At 60.2% G+C, this 26146-nt stretch overlaps 9 protein-coding genes across 9 annotated transcripts; 4 read left to right on the top strand and 5 right to left on the bottom strand.

The window, feature by feature from the left end:
• Nucleotides 1-284: 284 nt before the first annotated feature.
• PLICBS_002483 (uncharacterized protein) lies at nucleotides 285-3299 on the bottom strand (the record flags this gene model as incomplete). The annotated part of the gene is made up of 7 exons (XM_065600024.1): nucleotides 285-1303; nucleotides 1360-1464; nucleotides 1522-1549; nucleotides 1608-1613; nucleotides 1672-1699; nucleotides 1753-2688; nucleotides 3133-3299. 7 exons carry the CDS (start codon nucleotides 3297-3299, stop codon nucleotides 285-287), a joined length of 2289 nt encoding a protein of 762 aa, XP_065456096.1.
• A 955-nt stretch (nucleotides 3300-4254) lies between these two features.
• On the bottom strand, nucleotides 4255-6396 carry PLICBS_002482 (uncharacterized protein; the record flags this gene model as incomplete). The annotated part of the gene is made up of 3 exons (XM_018322165.2): nucleotides 4255-4392; nucleotides 4588-6257; nucleotides 6318-6396. 3 exons carry the CDS (start codon nucleotides 6394-6396, stop codon nucleotides 4255-4257), a joined length of 1887 nt encoding a protein of 628 aa, XP_018179645.2.
• A 640-nt stretch (nucleotides 6397-7036) lies between these two features.
• Nucleotides 7037-7795, top strand: PLICBS_002481 (uncharacterized protein; the record flags this gene model as incomplete). The annotated part of the gene is made up of 1 exon (XM_065600023.1): nucleotides 7037-7795. The coding sequence occupies one exon, from the start codon at nucleotides 7037-7039 to the stop codon at nucleotides 7793-7795; it is 759 nt and encodes a 252-aa protein (XP_065456095.1).
• A 383-nt stretch (nucleotides 7796-8178) lies between these two features.
• PLICBS_002480 (uncharacterized protein) lies at nucleotides 8179-9482 on the bottom strand (the record flags this gene model as incomplete). Its single annotated transcript, XM_018322163.2, has 2 exons — nucleotides 8179-9116; nucleotides 9179-9482. The coding sequence occupies 2 exons, from the start codon at nucleotides 9480-9482 to the stop codon at nucleotides 8179-8181; spliced, it is 1242 nt and encodes a 413-aa protein (XP_018179643.2).
• Nucleotides 9483-10326: 844 nt separating this feature from the next.
• PLICBS_002479 (GINS complex subunit) lies at nucleotides 10327-11265 on the top strand (the record flags this gene model as incomplete). Its single annotated transcript, XM_018322162.2, has 3 exons — nucleotides 10327-10451; nucleotides 10541-10721; nucleotides 10906-11265. The coding sequence occupies 3 exons, from the start codon at nucleotides 10327-10329 to the stop codon at nucleotides 11263-11265; spliced, it is 666 nt and encodes a 221-aa protein (XP_018179642.1).
• A 386-nt stretch (nucleotides 11266-11651) lies between these two features.
• PLICBS_002478 (uncharacterized protein) lies at nucleotides 11652-13454 on the bottom strand (the record flags this gene model as incomplete). The annotated part of the gene is made up of 1 exon (XM_018322161.2): nucleotides 11652-13454. The coding sequence occupies one exon, from the start codon at nucleotides 13452-13454 to the stop codon at nucleotides 11652-11654; it is 1803 nt and encodes a 600-aa protein (XP_018179641.2).
• A 313-nt stretch (nucleotides 13455-13767) lies between these two features.
• On the bottom strand, nucleotides 13768-16278 carry PLICBS_002477 (uncharacterized protein; the record flags this gene model as incomplete). The annotated part of the gene is made up of 3 exons (XM_065600022.1): nucleotides 13768-15025; nucleotides 15092-15768; nucleotides 15823-16278. The coding sequence occupies 3 exons, from the start codon at nucleotides 16276-16278 to the stop codon at nucleotides 13768-13770; spliced, it is 2391 nt and encodes a 796-aa protein (XP_065456094.1).
• A 1675-nt stretch (nucleotides 16279-17953) lies between these two features.
• On the top strand, nucleotides 17954-19150 carry PLICBS_002476 (uncharacterized protein; the record flags this gene model as incomplete). Its single annotated transcript, XM_018322158.2, has 2 exons — nucleotides 17954-18347; nucleotides 18408-19150. The coding sequence occupies 2 exons, from the start codon at nucleotides 17954-17956 to the stop codon at nucleotides 19148-19150; spliced, it is 1137 nt and encodes a 378-aa protein (XP_018179638.1).
• A 3884-nt stretch (nucleotides 19151-23034) lies between these two features.
• Nucleotides 23035-23574, top strand: PLICBS_002475 (uncharacterized protein; the record flags this gene model as incomplete). Its single annotated transcript, XM_018322155.2, has 1 exon — nucleotides 23035-23574. One exon carries the CDS (start codon nucleotides 23035-23037, stop codon nucleotides 23572-23574), a length of 540 nt encoding a protein of 179 aa, XP_018179635.2.
• Between the last annotated feature and the right edge of the window lie 2572 nt (nucleotides 23575-26146).

Raw genomic sequence — 26146 nt, 5'->3', positions numbered from 1 at the left:
TCCATTGGCTGAGCGACATCGGCAGGGAGCCGTCCCGGTCAGCAGCACCAGCCAGCCAGCCAGCCAGCCAGCCATGTCGGCCAGCTGTCAACCACCTCCCTCACCCGACCGGCGACGACGACGCAGACTCATCACACTTCCATCAGATTTCGGACACGCATCGTCATTCAATCTGCATCTGCACAGCACAGCAGACAGTACAGTACAGTACTGTACCAAGCGACGACCCTGACAATGCAGCAGCGCCACCACGACCGCGCATCATCGGCCCGACAACTGCCTCTCTAACCAATGTACTCGTCCCGGATGAGCGTCTCCCACGGCCGCCCTTCCTCCCACACCGCCTCCATCAGCCTCCTCGCCCGCCTCACCTGCTCCATGCCGCTCCGCTCCGCGCTCTTGAACCTCGCCAGCACCTTGCTCCGCTGCCCCTCGTCGACCGCCTCGCACCCTGCCGTAAACATGGGGAACACCATGCCCAGCTCCGCCGCGCCTCCCGCTCTCGTCTGCTCCAGGCAGTGCACCATCTGCTCGACCGCCGCCTGCACGTCTGCGTCCGTCGAAGCCCTTCCCAGCACACGCCGGTGAAGGTGCGCCCGCCCTGCCCAGTGGAACGCCTCGTTGGTCGCTGCCATCTCCGCCAGGTCCCTCATCTGGATGTTGCCCGTCCGCACATGCATGCACGGCTTCGACGACGTCTTCATGCTCTCCCTCAGCTCCTGGTCCAGCGCCAGCGCCGCCTCGATGGTCCGCGTGTGCGGCACCCACCCCGGGAGCAGCTGCCCGCCCGGCCCTATCCGCTCCCTGTCGCATCGCCTCGCCATGTCTGCCACCTGGCCCAGCAGCCTGGCGCACCTCGCCGAGTAGCCCATGATGCAGTCAATCTCGTCCAGCTCCGGCATCAGCGCCGCCATGTCCAGCGGCAGGATGCGGCAGGCCGCGTCGTCCGTCGGCGGTGGGCTCAGCATGCCGTGCATGTTGGCGCGCGCGATCCAGCTCCGGATGAAGAGCCGCTCATCCTCGAGCCGTCCTTCAAATCCCGCCTCGCCAAGCTGTTGCACCCGCTTCGTCATGAGCCCGCTTGCCAGGTTCAAGTGCTGGCGCCACGAAATACCCTGGCCCAGCGCCCCGGGAGACATGATCTCAAGCGACGCCAGCATGACCGCCATGGCTAGCGTGGTGTCCGAGACAGGCTGCTGCCCGTCACCTAGCGACTGTCTAAGGCCCGGGAACACGTCCTGCGCCCACTCGGCCATTCGCATCTCGGGCACCTTTGTCTGCATCCAGCGTGACCGGTGCGCCGCTGCGTCCGTCAGCGTCAGCGAAAACAAGGTCTTGAGGGGCAAGCGGCAGCCGCACCAGAGTAGGCGAGGAGAAGGCTCATGAGTCCCTCATTCTGAAACGCCATCTGCGGAAGCGACCTGCTCATTGGATTTGAGTCGGCGTCGTGATATGGCACGAGCACTGTTTGAGACGTCAACATGGTCGGTCCATCTCGATATGCTCAGTCCCTGTACTTACCCCTGGCCGTGTGGTTGATAAAGTGATGCTGAGTTACACCATCAGCACAAGGGGGGCTTGACTCGGATCGTCAGTTAGCCACTTACAAAATACTGCATGATCGCAGGGTCAGCTGACCGTCATCGACTGCAGACAAGGGCAGGGGCTTACCAGCAGGTTCATCTTGTTGTTTCTCAGCCTGGACCGCGTCAGTTGGCCTCGTTCTACTGGCAGGGCCGCCGGGTGGCTCACTTGTCTGGCAGCGGTTCCAGCTCCCAGGGGATCAAAATGGGCACCGCCTCGTCATAGTAGCCGCTGTCGGTTCGGCCACCGCTGGCGGGAGGCTGCTTTCCAGCCAAGTTACTCGAGTTTACGGCCCAATGGTATGGCTCACATCCCATCGGGGTGACGAGGGAGATGGCACCGTCGTCATCATTACTCGCTACGTCCTCGTCCCGCCTGCCCAGGTCATAGCCGTGGAATCGCCGCCCGTCTTCAGCCTCAGGGAGCGGCTGAGGGCCGGTGTACCAACCCGACAGGTCGCCCGAGTCGACCATGTCGCTACTCACCGAGAGCCTCGAGTCTGGCGACCCGAGGGGCACCTTGTCTAACCAGTGAGACTGGCAGAGAATGTCGTCGCTGTACGAAGACGCTGCGGGTGTCAGAGGCAGGTCAGGCACCACGGGAGACGCCGTCACGTTGGTCATGAATGGGCTCGACGACAGGCGCGCCTCGCCGAGGTCGAGCTTGCGAAGCTCCGTGAATGACTTGGCCTTGCTGTGCCGCGCATCTTGTGTCGGAGACGCCTCATACGTTCCGAGCGCGGGCGAGTCCACCGAGAACAAGCCGTTCAAGTCGCCAAATCGTTTCCGCGCCGCAAATGCCGCTTGGGAAGGCGTCTCATCCACAAAGGTCAGCTCTCCGCAAGTCGAGCGTCGTTTCTTGGCCGCAGGCGCGGGCATGGGTTCCGGAGAGTCCGTCTGTCGCGAGACGGGCTCGCTCGCCAGAAACTGCGGCGATCCGGCCGACGTGGGCGTCGCCGTCGCAAAGGTGTTGAACCACAGCTCCTGCCCGAGAGCCTGGGCGGAGCCGTCAAAGTCGGGCGCCTCGGGGCGCGAGCGCTTGGTCCGGCGGCCCTCCCAGTTCAGACGGATGCTGTAGTCACAAACATCGCCCGTCTTGAGACAACTGACCGAGCGGAAAAGGAAAAAGGAGAGAATGTAAGTGGACGTTGCACACACGTCGACGCGTAGGTCTCGCGGGGGGGATTTATCTCCTCCCAGTGGCAACTTACTTTTTGCACGCGGGATGCTCCTCTCCGCACTTGACTTTGCGTGATTTACATGGCCTGCACGATGGTCAGGAACTTCGCCCTTTGCTGGGTAGGTAAGTGGTCGCGACGAGGAGCAAGAGGGGCGCGGCTCACCAACACCCCTTGCGGCTGCGGCGCTTGCGCTGCGTCGCGCGTGCGGGACTTGGACGCGGCATTCTGGGGGCTGCTGTTTGCTGCTGCTGCTGCTGCTGCCTCTTGTTGCTGCTGCTGCTGCTAGAGCCGCTTCTCATGTGCCCTGTGCTCTACCTTGCGTCGCCCAGACTACGAATCTGCTTCTCTACTGCGGGATGCGCCGTCACCTGTTGCCGGGTGATGACGAAAAGTGGCAGAGGCTATTGGGTGGTGAAAGTGGCAACGACTCAGGCATGCTCCCCTGTCGCGTGTCGTCGCCCTCGTGCTCGTAGTCGTAGCTGGTGGTGTCGTGAAGAGTCCCGTAGGCGTAGTAGTATGTTCGGCTCCGAGCCATGGAGCCTGCGCGGTCGTGCTGGCGGAGGCGGAGACAGAGACGGAGGAGGAGGAGGTACAGCGGCACGTAGAGACAAGGGGGAAAAAAGGAGAACAGCAAACGGCAGGTCAACGTCCAATCCAAGGCGGCGGATATATATTGAAATCCACGGCATTGCCTCTGCTTACATGCGGTCTTTCCATGCTGCGCTCGCCCGCGTCCGTCCCGCGAGGCCTTCGCGATCTTTGCGCCTGTCGAGAAGATGGTGGTCAAACGTCGACGACGACGAACAAGGGTTCTGTCTTCAGCTAGGGCCCTTAGGCCCACACGCCGTTGGCTGGCGGGCCCTTGGGGCCGCATCCGATCCGCCATGTCCTGCCAAGCTTGCGCCTGCGCTCCTCCCACGGGTGGCCCGACGGGCCACCCGCTCCTGTTAGGCGAGACACGGCGTCGCCTAAGGGCTGATGATGTGGCGGGGGTGGTTTGCGTGCTCGATGCAACTGACCGACAGCCCGGTCGGGTGGTCGACAGCAGTGCGAGCCATGCGTGCGTGGCCTGTCGTGCGACGTCGGAGGCGGGCGGGCGCATCGCAGATCCCGGTGGTCTGGCCCAGCGGCGCTGAGATGGGACCGGGATCATTTCGCCCGCCTCAGCTTCACCTCGCTGGCGTTGGTGGCTGGCCCTCCAAGCCCCCCCCACGACATGAGTCCCAAGTTGCGTGACCACCCCCGTGGTGCCCTGCCCATCCTCCATCACCATTACCAAGAAACGAAGCCCAAGCCCGTGAGCCGAGCCGGTGGAAGACGGAACGAATGAGGCCAGGGCAGCCCTGTCTCGCTAACCGCGGCTGAGAGGCGGGCGGGCGCTCGCCGCTGGCAGCGTTACCAAATGGGGTAACCCGGCATTTGGCCCCGATCGCGCCGCGGCTATTGCCAAGTATCCTGATTCCTGCTCCGCAGTTGCTGCCCATGCATCTCTACATTACGTCAATGTTGAGGATCTTGATGTCTTCCTCCGGCTTCTCCTTGTAAGTGCGCGCGTTCTCAATCTTCTGGATCACGTCGAAGCCCTGGGTGGCTCGGCCGAAAATCGTGTGCTTGCCGTCAAGCCAGGGCTGTCATGAAGGCGGAGAAAAACGTTAGCTGATGTTCTGCCCGTCGTTGCCGACATGCTCCTGCGCGAGAGCGCGGGCGCATACGCAGCAGGGGTTCGCCGCAGGTTCAAAATAGCGCGCGGCGTGCCGCTGGGGTAATGTGCGGAAAAAGCACACAGGGTTGGCCGGGGGGTTGCGTGACCAGTTGCCACTTACCGTCTTCTCAGTCGTGATGAAGAACTGACTGCCGTTTGTGTTGGGCCCCGCGTTGGCCATGCTGACTGTGAAGGGCTTGTCGTGCTTGAGGCTGCTGAACTCGTCCTCAAACTCGCGCCCCCAGATGCTCTCGCCGCCCGTCCCGTCACCGAGGGGATCGCCGCCCTGGATCATGAACTTGCGGATGACACGGTGGAAGATGGTGCCGTTGTAGTAGCCGTTCTTCGAGTGCGTCACGAAATTCTCGACGGCCTTCGGTGCCGCATCGGGGAAGAGGCGGATGTGGATGTCGCCGTAATTGGTATGGACGACTGCAGACTCCCCTGTCTCTCGACGCTTTGCATTGCCCTCCTTTTTGTTGGCTCCGCCCAGCGTCGTCGGTCGCTCATTTTGGATGTCACGGGTCGACTTGGAGATGTCCTCCTCGTTGCTGAACATGTAGAAGCGCTGCTTGCCTGCACCCGTTGCCACCAGAATAGGATCGCGAGTCTCCGACTCCTGCAGCAGCGGATTGCTCGACGCGCCCATTTCCACCGAGACTATGCCCTTCTTCTGCGGCTGGCCCTGGTACAGAGCGAGGTTGACGGCGCGAAAGTGCTCGTCTTTACCATAGACCCTGACGACTTGGTTCGTGTACGTGTTGAGGACTTTGATGCCGAGCATGGAGCCGTAGAAGATGAAGTTGCCTGACTCGTCGAAGATGATGTTGGACTTGTTGCGCAGCGTAGCTGATTCCACATTCTTCTCCTGCGCTAGCCGTCGCCCAAACTCGACGTGGTCGAGCTTCTGCGACGAGGCACCGGCCTGCTGCATCTCCTCGATTGCCTGCAGCGACTCATCGTAGGTGCGTTGAAGCTTGGCGGTTGCGAAATCAAAGATGCGGACCTTGCGGTCAGGATAGGAGAACGTCGCAAGGCTGTTGCCGTTGGGGGATATCGTCAAGCAAGAGGGTATCGATTTGGCCTTTTTGAAATCGAACAGGTTCGTGGAGCTCTTGTACTCGAAGACGTTGTCCGGCTTCTCGTAGGAGCCGCCTGGGCGCCAGTACTCTACCATGCCGTTCTCGTCGGCCGAGACAACGCAGTCAAATGCATCGTTGTACGCCATGAGGTGAACGGGGCTCCGATGCAGGCCCTTGATGGTATGTATCGGGTCCTCGCGGTCGCCCCGTCCGTCGAAAATGTGTATCAGAGGTTTCGTCGACTCGGAGACCGCCAGTTGCGGGAACGAGGCGCCTTTCTGATGGACCCAGCAGACGGCTTTGGGGGTGAACTTGAGGTTGAGCATGGACAGCAGGTCAAACGTAACCACGTCGAATATCTTGATGGAGTCGTCCGTGCCGACAGTCGCGAAGCTGCGGCCATCCCTGCTGACGGAGACGGAGGTGATCTCCCCGTTGTGCGCCTGAAACTGCTTGACGAACTCGATGCCCTGAGCAATCTTCTTCCAGAACTTGACCACGCCGTCGACGGAGCAGGTTATTAAAAATTCGGTGAGCGGCGTCCATGTGGCGAACAGCAGCTGGTCCTTGTGCATGAGGGATCGCGAGTAGCGTGCGGACTTGGGCAGGGCGGCCACGTAGAGCTTCTCGTAGGGCAGAACGCGGCGCTTCTTCTTGGGAGCGGCCTCGGAGGGCAGCTGGGGGCCCATGTCGTCGTCGGACGAGGAGTCTGGTCGTTATTAGAGGCTGGGGAGAGATCATGGCACGACAGCGGGCGCTCAAAACGTACCAGAGGCATCTTGGCCGGCGAACTCGTCGTGGGTGCGCTTCTGTGAGCGATTGTCGTCTTCGGCCGCCGATCCCGCCATCTTGCCGCCCGAGAAAGGATGCGCAAAAGAGAAAGATAGCAAGGGCTGCAGAGAGAGGTGGAAGGGGGGTTGGGCCGGGGCGCGGGCAGGAAGGGCAAAGTAAATAGGTCGTTGTGGACGTGCGAGGCCGGATGATGGAAGCCAGTTCTGGGTTTTGGGCCAGGCCAACATCCCATATTTTTCAGCCTTGCGCGGGAAGCAGAGCAGAGCTCCAGGGCAGGTGCCACTACCCCACGGGTGGGGTGCGTGCCGCCACATGGGGAAGTTGCAGCCCAGAAGAAGAATGCCAGACGCCCCCGATGCTTGGACCTGCCTGCATCCATTGGCCCTGAATGCCTGCATTATCATTCTGGTCTATTGCTGCGAGCCCAATGCCTTATCTGTTCCTCTATTTCAAAGATCAAACTGTTTATTTGAATATTTGGTAGACTGAATGCGACGTCCCCGAGCCCAAGTTAGGTCGCAGAGGCTCGGCACACTCGGTACGAAGTGATGGCCCGTTGCGAGATGGCGAAAGCTCCACCAGGAGCTACCTCAAGGAGGACGTCATCCCCATTCATCCGTCCCGACCCTGGATCTTCAACATCGACGCCTCCCCTTCGCAACCTCAGCGCAAGCCGTTGAAGCCCCCCCAACCACCATGGCCGCTCAGCATCGCCTCCAGCGCCTGGCCTCCCCCTCGCCCTCCTTCTCGCTCCTCCTCCACCTCGCGGGCATCGCCTCCTTCATCTACAGCTTCTACTTCCTGACGATATGGGAGACGCCCTTTGACGAGGCCTACGGATGGCACTTTCAGTTCCTCACCATCATCGGCCTCGCCGTCTCACTGCTCTGCTTCCTGTCCGGGGCTGTCGCCGACGTGACGGGCAGCGCCGTGCTCTTCGACCTCAAGAACGCCCTCGCCGTGCTCGCCACGCCCCTCGAGGTCGTCATCTCCCTCCTCTACTGGGGCATCAGCGCCGTCGACCCGGAGCTCCTCTTCGTCGGTGAGCTCACCCTGCCGCTGACCGCCGACGTTGGGTTCCACCTCGCGCCCGCCGTCTTCCTCACGCTGGACCTCGTCCTGCTGAGCCCGCCGTGGACCGTCCCCGCGTACGGGGTCATGAGTCTGAGCACCGTCTTTGCCTTTGGGTACTGGTACTGGGTCGAGCTCTGCTTTAGCAAGAACGGATGGTGCGTATACAATTACCCTCTCCTGGCCGTTCTTGTGCTCATCAGACGCAGGTATCCGTATCCGCTGTTCGGCCTGCTGTCCACCGCGCAGCGTATCCTTCTCTTTGTTACCTCCGCGGCGCTCGTCACTGTGTCGTCCGGCGCCCTCAAATGGGTGTATGGCAATTTCAACGGCTATGAAAACGCCAGAAGAGAGCCTCATAAGCCGATGAAAAAGGTACAGTAAAAAAATGCGATGCAACAGCACGCCTTCGGGAAAATATATGGGAACGCCTTGCAGACGCATTTGCTATTAGAGAGGATGTCCTTGTGCAGACATTCTGCGCTTACGCTCGGGCTACATGTGGAGAGACGAAGATCAGAGATGCAGATACCACAGCGCCGAAGAAGAAGGCTTGTGGCAGTTTCAAAGATGTAAACTTGAGCAGTTGTGAGCCTCGGTTGGTGCATGTATTTCAACACCGCCTCGCATGCATGAGGAGCGGTCTATCTGGCGTTGTCCCCGAATACTTTTCAACCTTGGCATTGAAAGCAGCGCCTCCATCTTCCGGCCCTTCGCGAGGAAGCGATTCGCGGCACGGTTGTATCTCCTGAAATTTCTCGCAGCGCTCACAGGTTGGCCTTTGTATCGCCTGGGTACTGCGCGCGTCGCAGCATTGACCTTTGCAGGTCTGCAACGCTCTTCACGCCCGCGAGCCCCATAGTCAGGTCGAGGTCGGCGAGCAGCCCAGCCAAGACTGCCTCCGCGCCGGCCGCACCGTCAATGCCGAGCCCATAGACGATCGGACGACCGACAAAGACAGCCTTTGCTCCAAGGGCGAGGGCCTTGACCATGTCAGCCCCGGTGCGGATGCCTGAGTCAAACATCACGGTGATTTGCTTGCCAACGGCGTCGACAATATCCGGCAGCACATCGAGCGCCGCCACCGCACCATCAATCTGGCGGCCGCCGTGGTTGCTGACGATGATGCCGTCCATGCCGTGTCGAACGGCGAGGTTGGCGTCCTCGGCACTGAGGACACCCTTCAGAATGATGGGGCCGTCCCAGTACTTGCGCAGGACCGCGAGATCTTCCCAGCTGCGGCTCACGCCGGGGAAGCTCTCGCTGAGCCAGTACATGGCGGCACCGATCTTGTTGTCCTCGGGCGTGTCGCCGTCTGTGCGCTCGGCGAACTTCTTGCGGAAGACGGGATCTTGGAAGCCAACCTCGTCGCCTTCGCCGACGATGAACGGCACGTTGGCGGTGTCGAGATCCCATGGCCGCCAGCCGAGAGTCCAAGTGTCGAGAGTGACGACGAGGGCCTTGTAGCCATTGGCCTTGGCGCGGCCGAGGATGGACGCTGTAATCTCCTCGTCCAGGGGCCAATAGAGCTGGAACCACTTGGGGCCGTCGGGGCTGGCCTTGACGAGCTCCTCGATGCTCGTCGACGCAGCAGTGCTAAGGGTGAAGGGCACACGAAGGTTGGCACACGCGTTGGCCGTGCCGATCTCCTTGTCTTCATGATAGAGGGACTGCACGCCGATGGGGGCCATGAGGACAGGAGTGTCTGTGCCGCATCGTTAGTGCCGGTGCTGGGGTTTATGGCCTGAAGACATGGTGAGAGCATACCATACTTGTGCCCGAAGAGCTCGACGCTCAGGTCGCGGGGGTTGGTCGGGCGCAGGACGCGGGGGATAATCTTCCACTGTCGAAAGGCCAGGCGGTTGGCATCCATAGTGGCCGACTCGCCGGCGCCGCCCTTGATGTAGTCGAAGCCCTTGGTGGGCATTGCCTTTTGAGCCTGCTCCTCGAGGCGATTGGGATTGGTGGTCACGAGTGGTAGCTGGCCGCCTAGGATGCCCTTTTGCATCACCTCCCGCAGGTAGGCGGCATAGGGCACGGCCTCTCCATCGTCATTGTTGCCGTCGGCCATGGTGGCGATGAGCTGCTGCGGAAGACGCAAGTCTCTGAATGGCCTCGGGCTTGGAAATCAAGGTCGAGGAGCAGTTGAAAGTTGTGCAAGTGGGAGTTACAAAGTCCGGAGCCCCGGACTCAATGGCAGGAGCGGGTGGGGAGCTGCTCCCCGCGTTGTGATGGGGACTAACATTAGCCATTAGTGAACCGATGCCATGGACCTCGGCAAGTGCCCAGGGGGAAGGAATTACTGTCTGCTCCTGCCTTGCTAGGGTCGTGTTAAAGCATGGTTTTGATGCAGCATGCAGCTCATTCGAGAACGGTTACGGACTCGACGAACCCCTCCACATCTGAGTGACATGCGGCAATGAGCCTTTGTTTGTTCAATGGACGAGCTCAAGCTCATGCGAAGGCGTTCATCGCGCCCGCCATGTTCGGGATAGTGGAGCATCTGGTTGACATGCCCGGTCGGAGCTGCGACCCCACTCCAGAGTCGGACGTCGGTGCAACGAAGCCCGATCATGGACAACGCGGGCCGTCAAGTTCAACACAACGCTACTTGGAAAAATAGGCAAATCGTTCAATTGATGGTATTTCTTTATATATTTTCAAATTTGACTGAGCTGTCACTGGATGAATCGAACCGTCCGCTCCCCCCCCTACCTGCCCTCACCCCTCGCAGCACTTCACGCGCCCAAACACCAAAAACCCCACATCGAAAAGCACCTCCCCAAGTCCCATCATGAAATAGCCATCTCACCTCTCCCTCACCCCGGCGACCTCCCCTACCCCAACTCCCACTCGCCGCCGCCGCCCGCCCGCTCCCTCCTCCCTGGACGACCGTCGCGTGCGCGCGCCCGGGCATGGACATCGACGACATCCTCCGGCAAGTCGACCCCGCGGCCGACGGGATCCCGCAGGGGACGCGCGACCTGCAGGCCCTGACGCGTCGCTGGGTCGCCGAGCGCTCGGCGCCGGAGCTCCTCCAGTAAGGCCGCCTTCACTCGGGTGCTGAGGAGGGTCTTGCAAGTATGCGAGAGGAGACTAATGCGTGTTGTTGCTGTTGCTGTTGTGCAGATGGCCCTCGGATGGGCTCTTTGAGCGCGTCTCGCAGCGCATCAAGGACCAGATTGAGCGCGTCGAGGACATGACGGGCGATATGGACCCCAAGACCAATTTTGCCCTCATTGTCATACAGACGGAGCTGGAGCGCTACAAGTTCCTCATGCGGAGCTACCTGCGCGTCCGCATGTCCAAGGTGCGTGCGCCTGCTTGCCTCACATCCACCTCAATCTCACTCTCACCCTCTCGCCCCTTCACCTCGCCCTCACCCTCACCCTCACCTCACCCTCGAAGCCCTGCTGCTCACAGCAACCTCACACAACCCTCCGCGCACAAGCCCAAACTAACAAACCACCTCCCCTCCTTCCCCCACCACGCAGATCGACAAGCACACCCTGCACTACCTCTCCTCGCCGCCCCTGCGCGAGCGCCTCTCCGCCACGGAGCTCGCCTACGCGACGCGCCACCAGGCCCTGCTGCACAACCACTACCTCTCCTCCTTCCTCGCCTCCTTCCCGCCCCAGCTGCAGAACCTCAACGACACGGCCGGCAACGTCAGCATGCTCGACGGGCCGGACCTCGACGCCGCCGTCTTCGTCCGCGTGCTCCGCCCCCGCGACGTCCACGGCCGGGGCACCGACGCAGACAACACCCTGCCTGCCGAGGCGGGCGACGTGCTGATTCTGCGGTGGTCGAGCGCGAGGGAGCTGGTCGACGAGGGGGACGCGGAGCTGGTGTGAGGGGTGACTAGAGGCGTGGCATGACTGGTGGACGGACGGAGATGGGGCCGAGAAAGACGGCAAGTGATGGCATGGAAACGAAGGAGGGTAAAAGCAGGCAAGGGTACTAGACGGAGCATCACAAACGCTTCTGCATAGGTTCAGGGGCCAGCATCATGACGGTTCACGGCGTTATCGGCCGCGCATTGATGGACGGGACGACGCGCAGCCTGAGATGGAGCCTAGGGATTCATCCAAACCACAAAGGCTTCGTTGCAACGGAAGAGGTGCGCCTGACTTCCAATAGAGATTTGATTTTATGAGAGACGTGATCAGACGCTACTCTATGCAAGTGATTATAGCCCAGACATCACCGTAGCCACACCTCCATTGTATAACTCGACCTCCTAACTCCGGATATGCCATAGCCGAATCTTGCCCGCGTCGTTACCCACCGCCAGCAGCCCGCTGTCCCGCCCAAACGCCACGGCGGTGATGCGCCCCAGCGGCGTCTGCGCCGTCGGCCAGTTGCGGTAGACGGTGCAGCTCGGCAGGTGCACCAGCCGCAGCGCGTCCTTGGTCTGGCGGCTGCCAAAGGCGAGCAGCTGGCCGTCGGGAGAAAAGGTGAGCACCGTGATAGGCGTCACGAGCTGCTCAAAGGTCCGTGTCGGCGTCGGCCGCTCCTTGATGGTGATTCTGTCGTCGCCGCCGTCGCCATCGTTAGTATCTGAAGAGGAGGTGTTTGGCACGATGAGCTCGTTGCGGTCGTAGATGTTGGTGATGCCTGTGTTGGAGCCTACGGCGACCCAGCGGTCGTCACCCAGGGCCTCGGGACCCCGGTGCCCGCCGAGGGCGATGACGATGGCGCCCACGCTGCCGTCGTCCTGCCACACGCCGAGGAAGGACCTGCTCTCCATGCTGTACTCGCCGACCTGCCCGTCCTTACCGAGGATGGTCATGCCGTCGCCCGTGCTCCACCACGCAAAGTCGGCGATGCCGTGTCTGCTCTGCAGCCTCGCCGCCGCGATCCACTGCGCCGTCGCCACGCTGATGACGTTGATGATGCCACCGCCCTTGCGCGATGACGCCACGATGCCCATGTATCGCCCGCAGGGGCTCAGCTTGAACCGCTCCATCGACTTGTGCTCCTCCTGGTGGCCCGCCACCCGCGACGTCTTCTGCACCACGCCCGACGGCAGGTCCCAGTGGTGGAAGTACCGCCGTCGCCCGGCAAAGAAGATCTTGTCACCCTGCGGGTACAGGAACTCGGCGCGGCGCACGTCGACCTGCTTGACCTGCACCGACGTCAGCTGCGGGTTGGGCGGCTGCGCATCCGGTGCGATGTGGTGCAGGTAGAGGATCGAGGCGGTGCTGGCCGACAGGAGGACCGGGTATTCGGGGTGGAAGGAAAGGCACTCGACGGGCATCTTATGCTTGTCGGGGATCTCGCGCGTCCTCTGCATGTCGATGACCTCTGGCCGCAGCGGGCGCTTCTTGGAGCCCCCGCCGAGCCCAGCCAGCTGATTGACGTCGCGGAGGAACTTGTCGAGCGGCAGCGCGGAAGCGTCCTCGTCGTCGCTCCCGCTGGAGTCGCTCGAAGAGCCCGACGCCGCGGAGGAGCGCCGCCGTCTCTTGGTCGGCCGTCCGTCCGACTGCTGAGCCCACGCCGGTGCAGGATTCAGTCGCAAGAATTGCTGTCGCAGTCGCCTGCTGTACTCTGTGCCGCTAATGACATCCTCCGCCTCAGTCGTCCGCAACTTTCGTAGCCTCGTAGCTTTGGCGAGAGAGATTGCCAGCCGCTCGTCGTCGCTGTCCTCCCAAGCGGGGACATCGCCTTGTTCCGTCTTTTTCGACGCCGGTGTGGGTTTTGAGAGGGCAGAGCCTGCGCCCGGCGCGCCCGTGTCGATCATGAAAAGGTCGGCATCCTCGACATCCTCCATGCCGGCCGTGTCGGCATCAGCCAGCTCCAGATCCTGGTCGTCCGCTCCATCGCCGTACAAGTCGCCGCCGTCTTTGAAGAGGTTTTCCCTAAAGCTCGCCTTGTTTCCGAGGACCAGGCGTTCGAGCTCCTCCTCGTCCGAGTCCTTGTCGAACATGGCGGCGTTGGACGTGGTGTTGATCGCGATATCATCGTCTGAGCTTAGGTCGGACGACATGTCGCTGTCGGATTGCTCCTGGTCGGAGACCCATTGGTCCTTTTCTGCTGCCATTGCGTGCGTGACTCTGGCGTGGCAGGGCGTGGTGAACGGTGCTCACTGCTGGACCAATTTTCGGGCGGTGTTGGAATTTTTTTGGACTTTCGGCCTTCAGCCTTGTAGACGCCCCGCAGCATAATTGTGGGGTGCCTGCTGCACCACCAACCAAATCGCAGTTCCCGCACGAGGCTGAGCGCCAGCGCACGTCGTTCAACTTCTCAAGATGGACCCTGGAAATCCTCCTTGTCCAGTGTCACAACTTACAAGCACAACTGCAACCTGCTCGACATTTTGCCTTGTTTATTATTATTACTATTTTGGCGCTTCGCTATCTCCGGGACGCTGCCCTAGTCAGGTCCTCTTCCAGCTGTCCCAGCTTCGGGTTAACAGACTCGGCACTCTTGAGCGTCAGCACCGCACCCCTCTGCGCCACGTCTATCAGGTGCTCGACGCGCCCTCCCTGGGCCAGCCCAGAGATCAAGACGCCGAGGAACGTGTCGCCCACGCCATTGACTGAGACAATGTCCCGCACCGTCTCCGCCGCCGGGAACATCCTCATGTAGATGCCGCCCACGGACTCGTGGTTCGGCGCAGCGCGCGTCAGGATGTACTCCTCTGCGTCACGATCGCGCAGCAGCGGGTCGTCGCGGCCCAGGAGCATCGTGAGCATGGCTCCGTCGGCGCCGAGTTTTGTGATGAGGGTGGGTATGTAGGGGAGCAGGTTGACGCATTGCACGGGGACGCCAGCGTCGGTGAGTGCAGGGGACGTGAGGCGCACGAACCGGTCCCGGGCGCCGGTCATGCCGAAGGCGTCGATGACGTCGAACCATTGCCCCAGCTCGAGGTAGCCGTTCTCCTTTGCCGCTGTGTACATGGCCGACAGTTCGTAGATGTTTGGTGAGGCGAGGTCCACGCTGGCACTGGGAAAGACGCCCAGCTTGGGCACCCGTCGCTGAGGACCAAACAGGCCCTTTGACTTTTCGACCGAGACGGGCTCAAAGGCGACTTTGGAGTTGTGGTCTTTAGCGGTTTTGACCCAAGCCTTGATGTCCTTTGCGGCCCAGTTGCCGTCGACGACTGTCCACTTGGGAGACGTGGCTGCCACGGCGGACTCTCGGAGTTCTTCGGAAGCGTGCTGCGTAAAGATGCCCATGTCTGCCATGGCCATGACCAGATTCTTGCTCCCATCGTTCACTGCAACATACTGCGCGGTACGGCTTCCGGGATGTGACTGCTGGTCCAACTTGCGGACAAAGGCACCCCCGAGGCCGGCAGCCTCCAGGGATGTGAGCACCGTGGACCCAGCCACGTCGTCGCCGACCATGCTGCAGAACTGCACTCGGGCCTGCTTGCTCGCCAGATGGGCCGCGAGGGCGACATTGTGGCCGACACCGCCGATGGACTGACTGATCTGGGCTGGGTTCGACGTATGCGGTTGCGGCGCCGTCTCACCAGCCCTGGCGCTCTTGAAGTCACAGCTCAAATCGACGGCCACAGCTCCGGCTACGAGAATATCCGCCTTGGGTGTCACCACAGGCGCGCCACTGACCGCGGGCTCTTTAGCCTTCACAAAAGGTACATTTACGCTATATAACCATGCATTAGAACCCAAAAAGCCTCTTGCGCGATGACGAGTCGAAGCTGGCACTTACGAGCTCATCACCGGCCCGGCACCCGACGTCAACATTCGGGACAGCTCGACGGAGACGTTGGTCGCCCGGATGATGTTGGACGTCACCAGAGCCTTGTTTGCAACGACGGCCTTTTCGCCCGTAATCTCCTTCAACCGCTGCAGCACGTACGGCGTGTTCTTGCTGCCCGTGAAACCCTTTTCCACCGCTTCGCGCACGGCCAGCTCGATCGCGGCGCTCATGTCTGCTGATGGGACGCCAAACTCTTCAGGGATGGGGTTGGCGAAGAGCATGCCCGACTCGATGCCGAGGCGCTCCTGGGCGAGGATCATGGCGGCGGCCTCCTTTTCGGTGTAGACGACGGACGGGCTCTTGGTGCCGCTGTCGCGCGCCCAAAAGGCAGGGAAGTCGATCTTCCCGGTGCGGCCGTCGGCGAAAGTTGATACGAGGCAGCCCTGCGTCTCGAGATACTCGAGAGTGCGGGGGATGTCGAGGAAACCCTTGCAGCCGCTGCTGATGACGGCGACCCGGGTGCGGCCCAGCTCGGTGAGATCGGCGGACACATCCATGGAGCTCTCCCCGCCGCGGTGAACGCCTCCGAGGCCACCAGTGCCGAAGACGCGAATGCCAGCTAGTCTGGCGAGAAGCATGGTGCCGGATATGGTTGTGCCGCCGTGAATCTTGCGGCCGGCAAGGCCCTGGATGTCTTGTCAGCATGGCCATCCAACGCGAACGACGATTGTGCGTCTCACCATGCCCACCAGGTAAGAGATGTCTCTTCTCGAAACCTTAGTTGTGTCCTTGTCCTCGATCATGCGGACAATGTCCTGGGTCGAGGCGCCGACAGTGGGAACACCGTCAACAATGGCAATAATGGCGGGGATGCCGCCGTGGCTGCGAACAAGGTCGTCATGCTCACGAGCGAGATCCTTGCCCAGCGCGCCGTGGGTGTAAATGGTAGACTCGAGAGCAACGACGGGCTTGTTTAGCCGGACGGCATCGGCAACCTCGTCCGAGACGCGGAGGATGTCCCGCAGAGCAGCCGAGTTTTGCGGCGTAGAGGCCACTGTGCGCCGTTGACAACGCGACTGAAGACCATGGGAGGCGATCGCTGGAGTGATGAGCTGGCTAGAGAGGAGTCGGCAGCGGGTTGACGCGGCGCTGAGCCCGCTCCGGCGGAGGGGAGCAGCGAGCCCGGCGGCCTTCATCGTGGTGTGCCCGAGATCGTGAGATGCCCCGGTTCACCTGGTACGCTGACGGGATGTTGTGTCTCAATTGGCGATGGGCTGATGAGAGCGTAACCAGGTCGGAGAAACCACAAGCCGTACGAGATTGTGCGGAGATGGTTCTTCTTAAGAATGGATCAGGGCCGTGGGTTGAAGAATTGAAGTTGGGGAGACGGCCCACTCGAGCTTCGGAGGGGCCCGTGGGCCGTCAAACGCCTAACTTAGCGCTGGCGTCGCGTGCGACTTGACTTGACCGGCGCCCCGGAGCGCCGTCCGTGTCACCCCCCGCCCGCCCTGTGCTACCTCCGGCTCGCCGGCCGACCCGCCGCAGACACCTGGGAATAAGAAATGGAAGACGGTGCTATGCCGCATTCGCTCGCCGAGTTACTCTTCGCCGTGGGTCGGTCCATCAGGGGCGGTCTGGTGCGTCTGCCGCCGTGCATACATTTGACACATACTGGGACCGCCCAACGCCTTGCCCGCCCAAGGACGGCACCTGTAGCTGAGATTAGTGCTTGCTTGGCCGGCACTACCTCAGCTGGACGGAACCTGGAAGTTTGTGTTTTCCGATTACAGTGGCTCGATCCGCCGTGAGGGGGCGGCTACAGCACCCGTTACGGCGAACTGGCCCAGCGCTGGAAGGCGCTCTCGGCGTGTGCCGCTCACACGGCGTGCGTCCCGTCAATCACGGCCAAATGCTGTGCGACTCCAGATTCGATGCCGTGCAGCAGCACTGATCGTGGAACCTCGTCTGCGGCCGGATCGGCTTGTGATTATCAGGGAAGAGCAGCGACTGCACTCTTTTCGTCATGCTTCAAGTATGCGGACGAGACAAAGAGGGCAGCCCCGTTCGAGTGAGCATATGGTCGCGCCGCTCCAAGAGCACGCGTATGTTCCACGACAAAAGGTTCCGGCTGTGCTGCTGCGCCGCTCACGCGAAAGGGGAGGGAAGTTGCCGTGCTCTCATCAGCCTGCACTCCCCCGAAGAATTCCAAACTCTTGCTCTCCACTAACCCAAACCAGGTCCCACGATAGCTTCAACTTAGAAACCACAACGCCCTCACTCACGGCCAATAGTCCCACAAGCTGCCCCCCAGCTGTCACGTCACGGCTCGGGGTGCTGCCCAAGTCCGTGCCGTGTGTGCTGCGGGCGGGCGCGCCGCCGCCACAGGGAGAAAACAGGCCGATTCTGGCAGTTTACCCCGGATTTCTGGCGCGTGCCCGGGGCCGCGGAGCAACGTTCTGGCGCCCTGGGCCAGCTTCCCCGCACGCCTGGCGCACCTTGGGGTAGCTCGACCTCGGCTCGCTCGACACGCACACACACACCATCCTGGACAATAGCCTGGATGCAGATGGCGGCGGCGGGTGGTGTGCTGGACGCGCCGCGCGCCCAGACAGAGGGGAGACTGACCTGATCCTGAGGGGGTGGTTTCGCTCGGCCGCCGGGCCAGATCTGCGCCGTCGAAACACTTTCTCCTGACGCGCAGCTCCCCTCATATACTTAATAGCCGATAGCTGCTCTACAAGGCAGTGTTGGCTCGCTGCCCTGACGGACGCAACGACGTGTGTCCGCGACCTGTCACCCCCAGACACCTCCTCACGATAGTGACGCAGGCATCGGCTGCAACCGCAACCGCCCACGACACGACACGCCACGATGCCCATGCACAACGGCTTCCTCCCGCGCGAGGGCTTCTGCGCCGACGTCGTCCTCAAGCTCGTCCGCCGCACGGCCCTCAACCCGGCCCTGCTGCTGCCCCTCGTCCTGCTCGCCCGCTACACCAAGCGCGGGCAGGACCTGTCCATCCTGCACCCGACCGCCGCCCGTCGCCTGCGCCTGCTCCTGTACTGGGCGCTGGCCCGCCGAGTGAGCGCCTGGCTGTCGGACCGCGTCCGCAACAACTGGACCGATGACCGCTACGTCTGGTCCCGCGAGATCGTCCTCGTGACGGGCGGCGCGGCGGGCATTGGCGGGTCCATGGTGCGCTTCTTGGAGGAGAAGGGCATCACCGTCGTGGTGCTGGACATTCAGCCCATGTCCTTTACTACTTGTATGTCACTGCGTTGAACAGGGGATTGTCTGGAACGGTTCATTGCTGACCCTCCCGCAGCCAGCAGAGTGCATCACTTCCAGTGTGACATCCGCTCTCCTGAGAGCGTCAATGCCGTCGCCGACCGCATCCGCGCCCAGGTCGGCCACCCCACCGTCATCATCAACAATGCCGGTGTCGCGCGTGGCAAGACCCTTCTCGACGCCGAGCCCAGCGATGTGCGCTTCACGTTTGACGTCAACACCCTCGCTCACTACTGGATCACCAAGGCCTTCCTCCCCAACATGGTCGCTCGCAACCACGGCATGGTCGTTACCGTTTCATCCTTTGCCTCCTGGATCACCATCCCCAACATGATCGACTATGGCGCCTCCAAGGCCGCCGCTCTGGCCTTCCACGAGGGCCTCACGGCCGAGCTCACCACGCGCTACAACGCGCCCCGCGTCCGCACCGTCTCCGTACACCCGGGCCACACCCGCACCGCCCTCTTCAAGGGCTTCCGCCAGGGTGCCGGCTTCCTCCTGCCGCAGCTGGAGCCCGACTCCATCGCCGAGGCCGTGGTCCGTCAGGTCCTAACCGGCCGCAGCGGCAACGTCATCCTCCCGGAGTTTGGAGGGTCGCTCTCGGCGCTCCGCGCCTACCCAGACTGGTACCAGCACCGCGCCAGGGCGAGAGCCCAAGGCAGCATGGCCAACTGGAGCGGCAGACAGGTGGTGAGCGACGTTTCGGCGCCGTTCGAGGGCAAGGAGAGCAGCCAGGGGCACGACACGAGCGAGAGTACCGTGCTGGTCTCCGGGGAGTGATCACAACACGAGTAGGCTGTGTGAAAGGATGCTTTGCTTGTTACCAGGTGGGTGTTTGTACAGTGATGCCGACAGTCGACAAGAGTCTGGCCAGCCGTTGTTAGAGCGATTGACGTTTCATGTACCAGCGTTCGTTACCAGGCTAGCTAAGGCAGTTGCCGAATAATGCGACGGGACGAGCATGTCTCAAGATGTTTCTTCTTCTAACCCTGAGCTGGTCGAGATAGGTCGGCCGCAACGACACAATCGGTCGTATTCGCAGTCAATGCGGTAGTCTACTGCCCATCTGAGCAGACATGAGCAGGGAGTTCGAATTCAGGGGGCACGGCTGCGACGACAGAGTGGGCCATGTCCACGCAATCCTCGCATGTGCGGTGGTCTGGCGCTCGTCGTCCATCCTTATCAGGTCCGGCATACCCGCACGCATGGGCTATCCCTGGGCGCAATCTGACGTGGCGAGTTAGTGCGTCGGTCTGCGCTCCGGAGGTCCACACGAAATATCGTGTTGAACCGTGATATCTCACGTTGTTGCGCTGCCCGAGTGCATCGACCCCTGAGGGTCGACTACATGGGCAATGCCTACGCCGTTCATATACCCTCGGGCTACGTCTTGAGTCTCGGGAGTGAACCGATTGCTGCAGATCCAACAACTCCATGGTCAAAAAGGCCCAAGAGAGCTGCTTGGCATGAGCTTGTCAGGGAGGGTCGAGCCGCTTTGCGCCGTGAGCACTCCAGCCAAATGGATTAAGACGACCTACAATCGCTCTTGTTGGCTTCTCAAGCATCGCCTCAAGCGACAAGTTCTGGTCAACACGCCCGTTTCCAATACGACGTGTACGGTGTAGAGACCCCTCACGGAGAGCTGTCCGAGCTAGGGTGCCTCGCCGGTTGTGGCATGTTGTTTGCCATGACAAGGTCATTCTGGGCAGCTGCCGGATCCTGACGCGTGTATCCATGCATCCGCGCGTCCCGTACCAGTACATCTCTGTATAAATATATATATATACTGCGCTACGAAGGATGATCTGCGTACTGTACGCTGCCCCATGTGCCATTGTCTTATTATTGAACAGTAGGTCCTTGATTGAAAGCACCAAAGCACTGAAAGCGCTCTCTAAAACTCAGATACGTAGGGCGGGTGGGTCAATCACTCCGTCGGGCGCATTTCAATCACTATCTAGTCGGCGACACCATTTGCTGGCGCAGTCGGGCAAGATCTCCCTAGGTTCATGAGCTCTAATGCTCGACGTGCAGAGACACTCCGCTATTGCAGCTCACTTGCAGAGCCGTCCTGGATGATTCTTCTTGTCCGCTTGGATCGACGTAACCTCTATGCGTTGCTCACGCTTGCCGATTTCGGGTGGACTGGAATTCACGCGACGATAATTTCGGACAAACTCATGACGGTGCCCGCCACCCGCCCACGACGCTCCAGATATCTTGGGGGAACCAGGATTCATACGGACCGTCGTCAGCCCGTGCTGACAGAACCAGCAAGCGACAAGAACCAAAACAAACGGTGGCCCGAGGGACTGGAGCCTGGCGGTCGGTGGGGCACGGTTACCTCTCGCTGTGTTCGTCTTTCAACGGACCGATCAAAATAAGGGTCATCATCGCGGCACAGGTCTTGATCGTTGCCTAAATACCCTTGTCATGCTCTGGGTATAAGAAAGACCCCAAGTGTGACGGAGTGCGGATAGCATCGTACCTTTCCTACCATTGTAGCCGCGCTTTCTTCTTGATCATGACCAAAGCTCACGACGAGCTGTCAGCCCAGAGCTTGTCTACACAAGTAAGTCCTTGATTCACGCCAATTATTAGCTTCGGTTTCCAACCACCCAAATTAGAATGAGCCAGATCCAGACATGACAACTTCCACGCCAATACAGAAAGCTTCGGCAGAAGGGGACGTCAACACCCTAAGGCAACTTCTAAGCCGAGGTTCCGGCGCCGCAGGACTGGTCGCGGACGATTCATTTACCTTGCCCATCTTGACCGCCTCCGCCGGAGGGCATGCGGGAGCTGTTGAACTTCTCGTCGAACACGGGGCCGATGTCAACGCTCTCGGGGAACATGGAATCTCTGCTGCTTATGCGGCGTCACAGAATGGGCATCTTGATGTCTTGAGAATATTGATTAACAGTGGAGCAAACGCCTGGAAGCCCGCGGGCGGCGGATCACACCCAGTCATGCAGCCGCTCCATGTCGCAGCTGCCAATGGACATGCCGATGTGGTCAAGTTCCTCGTCGAGCTATGCGAGGAGCAAAGTTGTCATCAATCGAACAGCCCTAGCACGGCAGCGTATCGTAACGACAAGACCGCCACGGACCAGTCGATCGCAAACTGCGCAGATGGGCCTCCTGGACCTATTGGACTGACGCCACTCATGATGGCCGCTCAAGAAGGGCGTATTGAGGTGGTCAAGTACCTTCTCGACATGGGCGCCGATGTGCGGGCGCGAACTACGGATGACTTGTTCAGTCCTATTCGAAAGGCAGCCTTCAGAGGACACACCGAGGTTGTTGCACTTCTCATTGAGCGAGGGGCCGACATCCAGGTTAAAGATCGAAATTGTTGGACGCCACTACATGCCGCAGCGGCTGAAGGGCATCTTGATATAGTCAAGCAGCTCGTCAATTGTGGAGCCGAACTAGATGCCCTACTAGTCGACAAAAAAGCTCCGATTCATCTCGCAGCTATGGAGGGGCATTCTGGCATTGTAGCCCTTCTCATTGAGAAGGGCGCAGATTTCCACGCCGTCGATCAACAGAATCTCTCGGCATTGGCATTAGCTGCTTCCCGTGGTCAGCTGAATGTTGTCCAAGTCTTGATAGATCATGGAGCCCGCACTCAACCTGCTGAGGAGCGGCATATCGCGCCCCTTTTTGCAGCATCATCGCTTGGGGAAGTTGAGACAGTGCAACTACTTCTCCAGAATGGCGCTAACGTTGCTACCGTCAATGATCATGGAAGGAGTGCCTTGTTTGGTGCATCCGAAGAGGGCAAAATCGAGGTGGTCAAAGTATTACTGGAGGCTGGGGCCAACCCTCGAGCAGCTGATAAGTATGGCAACACACCCTTGATTATGTCGTCTGGAAAAGAATTTCCCGCGGTAGCCAAGGCATTGCTGGACTCTGGGTCAGACCATCGAGCCGCCAATGGAAATGGGATGACCGCATTGCTTCTGGCGGCTAAGAGAGGGAATCTCCCGATCGTGAAGCTGTTACTGGGGGTATGGGCAGACCCTTGCGTTGCCAATAAGTTCGGGCATACGCCATTCTCAGAAGCATGTGCAGGTGGATATTCGGAAGTGGCCAGAGTGCTATTAGCGGCTGGTGCAGACCCCCGAGCTGCTGATGAGACGAACTTGACGCCCCTGCATCTGGCATCCGCAAACGGACATGTCGACGTGGTCAGGTTGCTTCTTCGGGTGGGAGCAGACGCTGAAGCCAAGGCCACCAATGGCGATACGCCTATCCTGCAAGCTTCCTGGAGCGGGCATTCAGGTGTAGTCCGGATGCTGCTGGAGACTGGGGCTAATCCGGGGGCCAGCAACAACGGCGGATTCACGCCGGTGTATGTTGCATCTCAGTTTGGACATGTCGAGGTTCTCAAGCTCCTACTCGGGGCCGGGGCGGATGCTCGAACGTCGGCTACCGAGGACAACTGCACAGCTCTCTTTATTGCCTCTAGCAGAGGCCATCAAGAGGCTGTAAAGTTGTTACTCGAGAATGGTGCTTCCATCGAAGCTGGACGTCTTTTGGATAAATCTTCCCCCCTTTTTGGGGCGTCGGCGGGAGGATTTCTTGGCATTACGAAACTGCTTCTCGACAATGGGGCCAACCCTCAGGCCACCTCCGTACTCCTGCAGACGCCGCTTTTCATGGCGACGTACTTTGGACACATGGATATCGTGGAGCTATTGATCGAACGAGGGGCCAATGTGAACGAAAGAATAGCGCCCCTGAAGGCCGCGGCGCAGCAGGGCCATACTGACATTGTCAAGTTGCTGATCAACCTCGGCGCTGATGTCAACTTCACTGGTTTCGTGTTTGGTTCGAATCCGCTGAGCGAAGCCATCAAGAACGGGCATAACGACGTCGCAAGGGTGCTCATCGAAAACGGCGCCAAGATCAATGGCGTCGATGAGACCGAAGGTGGGAATCCACTGAATGTGGCCGTCCGATATGGACGTACGGACGTTGCCAAGATGCTGATAATCGAACATGGAGCTGATGTCAATGCCATCTCCCTCCGTGGAGTGGGAACGCCACTACACACCGCCATTAAAAATGGACATGTTGAGCTGGCAAAACTGCTACTGGACCATGGTGCCGACAGAAAGGCTCCAGATTGGGAAGGATGTACACCAATATCTCTGGCTGCCAACAGCGGGGATGAGAGGTGGCAGTGGCTCAAGTAGACGCACCAAGGACGAGCCTTGCGTGATGGCTTTGGAAGAGAATTGAGGCTGAACGTCGCCGAATCAACGGATCGAAGACATAGTATTCGCTAGGTCAAAGAAGACTTGCCAAAGAACTGGAGAGTCCACGTTGCTCACTCGGGCTACAAACTTTTAATAGAGTCGCGGAACTACCTCAAGGCGGAATAGAGGAAAGTAACGACCCCCTCAAAGAAGGAGAAGGACGATGGTTTTGACTGTGGCAGCGGCTGAGGAGGGATAGATGACTACCAGCCGATGGAGATGGCGAATGTATTGCAACACAGAGATCGGTTGCAAGTATGGGAACACTAAAGACAAAGACGCCTTTTTCAAGCATTTTGGGCACAAGAAGGCGAGAAAAGTTCGGCCATGCTTGATCAAAACGTCTGGTGTACTTGGGGCAAGCAGTGCACTTTCACACACGATGAACTAGAACTGCTCTATTCAAGTTGTGACCATGTTGGGGCCAGCCATGAGGCGGGTCAGTGCCCAGGGCTGGGGTGACAGCCGGCGTAAACGGCAACGACAAGGTCTTGCATTCCTAAGACCGGTGTAGACACAAACAGGAGCAGTGCGATTACAGAGCTCAAAAGGGATATGGCCATTGCTGTCCAGGGCTAGTGTGCGTATTTAACGGCGTTGGCCGGCCCGGGTATTGCGGATGAGCGGGTAAGGACAATACGCATAGAGCTTGGAACGGGTCTCGGGAACAGGGGCCTGGTGACGCGATGCCAGAGGCCCGCTGTTACTTGTTGCAAGAAGAAGCTTCAGCTGCCACAGCCTACAGCTGCCAGTGGCTTCGGAGGTATACAAGAACAGGTTATAAGCAAGAAGTCTAAGCCAGTGAAAAACCAACATCCTTTTGCACACGGGTCCTAACGACATTGTGTGATGATGAGAGCTCCCGATGAGTCAACCGACCCGAGATCGTGCACCTACAGCTGACTCTTCAAGATAACCTTCATCAATAACCACAAGCCAGCCGTGGTCTCCGTGGATACAATGTTTGGTACTCTGCGATGCAGTTTCACGATGCGGCGCATAGAAAACTGGGGGGAACAATAGACGTCAACAAGCCTCACAGTGAATCAGGGACTCGATCTCATCTTTAGCTGACATTCGCGAGGCGTCACTGTTGCGGGGGGAGGTGAGAAGGAGGAGCTTCTTATATAAGAGTGAGCGCCTGCTTCGGATTCATCTCTCGAAGTTGAGGTTGTGGACACTCTTGGGCGAAACGCCCGTACAGTGACCGTGAAGCCTGGCGTGGGCCATGTCTTGACTGGCTATATTCCTCGGCCTCCTCCAAATCACCAATGGCATGGATTCGACGTAGATTCAAGTAGTTCGGCTTGCGGGTCATGCATGTGTACTGTTTGTGAAGATAATGTAGCGCTGCTAGCTCAGCCAGCACGATGCTCCCGTAGTGCCAAAGACGGAGAATTCGGATTTTCCATAACCGTCGGTAGCCCGACAACATTCACAGAGTACTGCTCGCAGGAGCGGAGGCTTGTACAGTAATGCCACCCTCACTTGAGGGTGTGGAAAGTCCGGCAACGTGAACAATCCGTGGAGTCCGGTGAGGCTGCGGAGTTTATGTTGCAGGGTTGGATGAGCCCTGCATCTGATGTTTCACATGCGCGTCATTGCTTTGAGGTCTCGTCCCCGAGTGCATGAGCCACGAAAGGCAGTCTCCGAGCGCCGGAGCTGTCGAGTTCAAGTATGGGACGAGCGCATGGCCCCAAAAGCTCTGGTATGGGCTGATGGCTGCGTCAATAGCTGACAGCGACGGGAGTCAGGGGGTGAGCCGGCGCAGGCGGCAAGCAGCTTGGCAGGGTCTGACGCCGCCAAAATGTCTTGCTCGACTGATGGGCTGGATGGCTGGCCAAGCTGGCATGTTCCGGGCGCTGTCCGCGGCGGTTGGTTGACGCGCGTGTCGCATCTGGCATGATGAGGATGAAGCGCGAGGCGGGTGAGGGGTGCCAAGCGGGCAATGAGGTCGAAAAGTGTCGAGGATCGACACTAGCTATTCATTGTGGCGGCAGCTAAGGCGCGTGAGTATGTGCCGGTAGCGGGCGCGCCAACACTGGATTGCGGTTCGAGAAGCCGGTCAGACCGCCTTGTCGGTATGAGAAACGGACTGGCTGGAAAGGCAGTTGTTGGTCCGTGACGAACGCCTACGTACGGAATACCAATGGCCAAGGTTATCAGCAGTGCTGGCACGAACTATGGGTGAGAAGCGCGAATGGCCGTCCGGTGGCTCCGGGCCGTGTTTGCGTCTCCCCTCCCGTCGTCGTGGGCACCTAAGGACGGGCAGCTGGACGACAAGCCCGCGGGCGGCTGTCGCTGCGGGTTGGTGCGCCGTGGCAGGCCGATGAGCCGGCCGTGCCAACTGGAGGCGGAGGAAGAAGCCGGGAGTAAAGGTCGGTGGCGGGTGGGCCCTTTGGACGGGACTGAGGGGCCCGAGTAATTGCAGTACCGGCGCTGTACTGTACCAATGGAGGGGCGAAAACCGCACCGGGCTCTGGGGACGGCGGCTGCATGTAGCGGTACG

Source organism: Purpureocillium lilacinum, assembly GCF_023168085.1.
Source record: "Purpureocillium lilacinum CBS 284.36 DNA, scaffold_2, whole genome shotgun sequence".
Taxonomy (NCBI): domain Eukaryota; kingdom Fungi; phylum Ascomycota; class Sordariomycetes; order Hypocreales; family Ophiocordycipitaceae; genus Purpureocillium; species Purpureocillium lilacinum.
The sequence above is the reverse complement of the archived record's forward strand: the minus strand, read 5'-3'. Positions and strand labels throughout refer to the sequence as shown.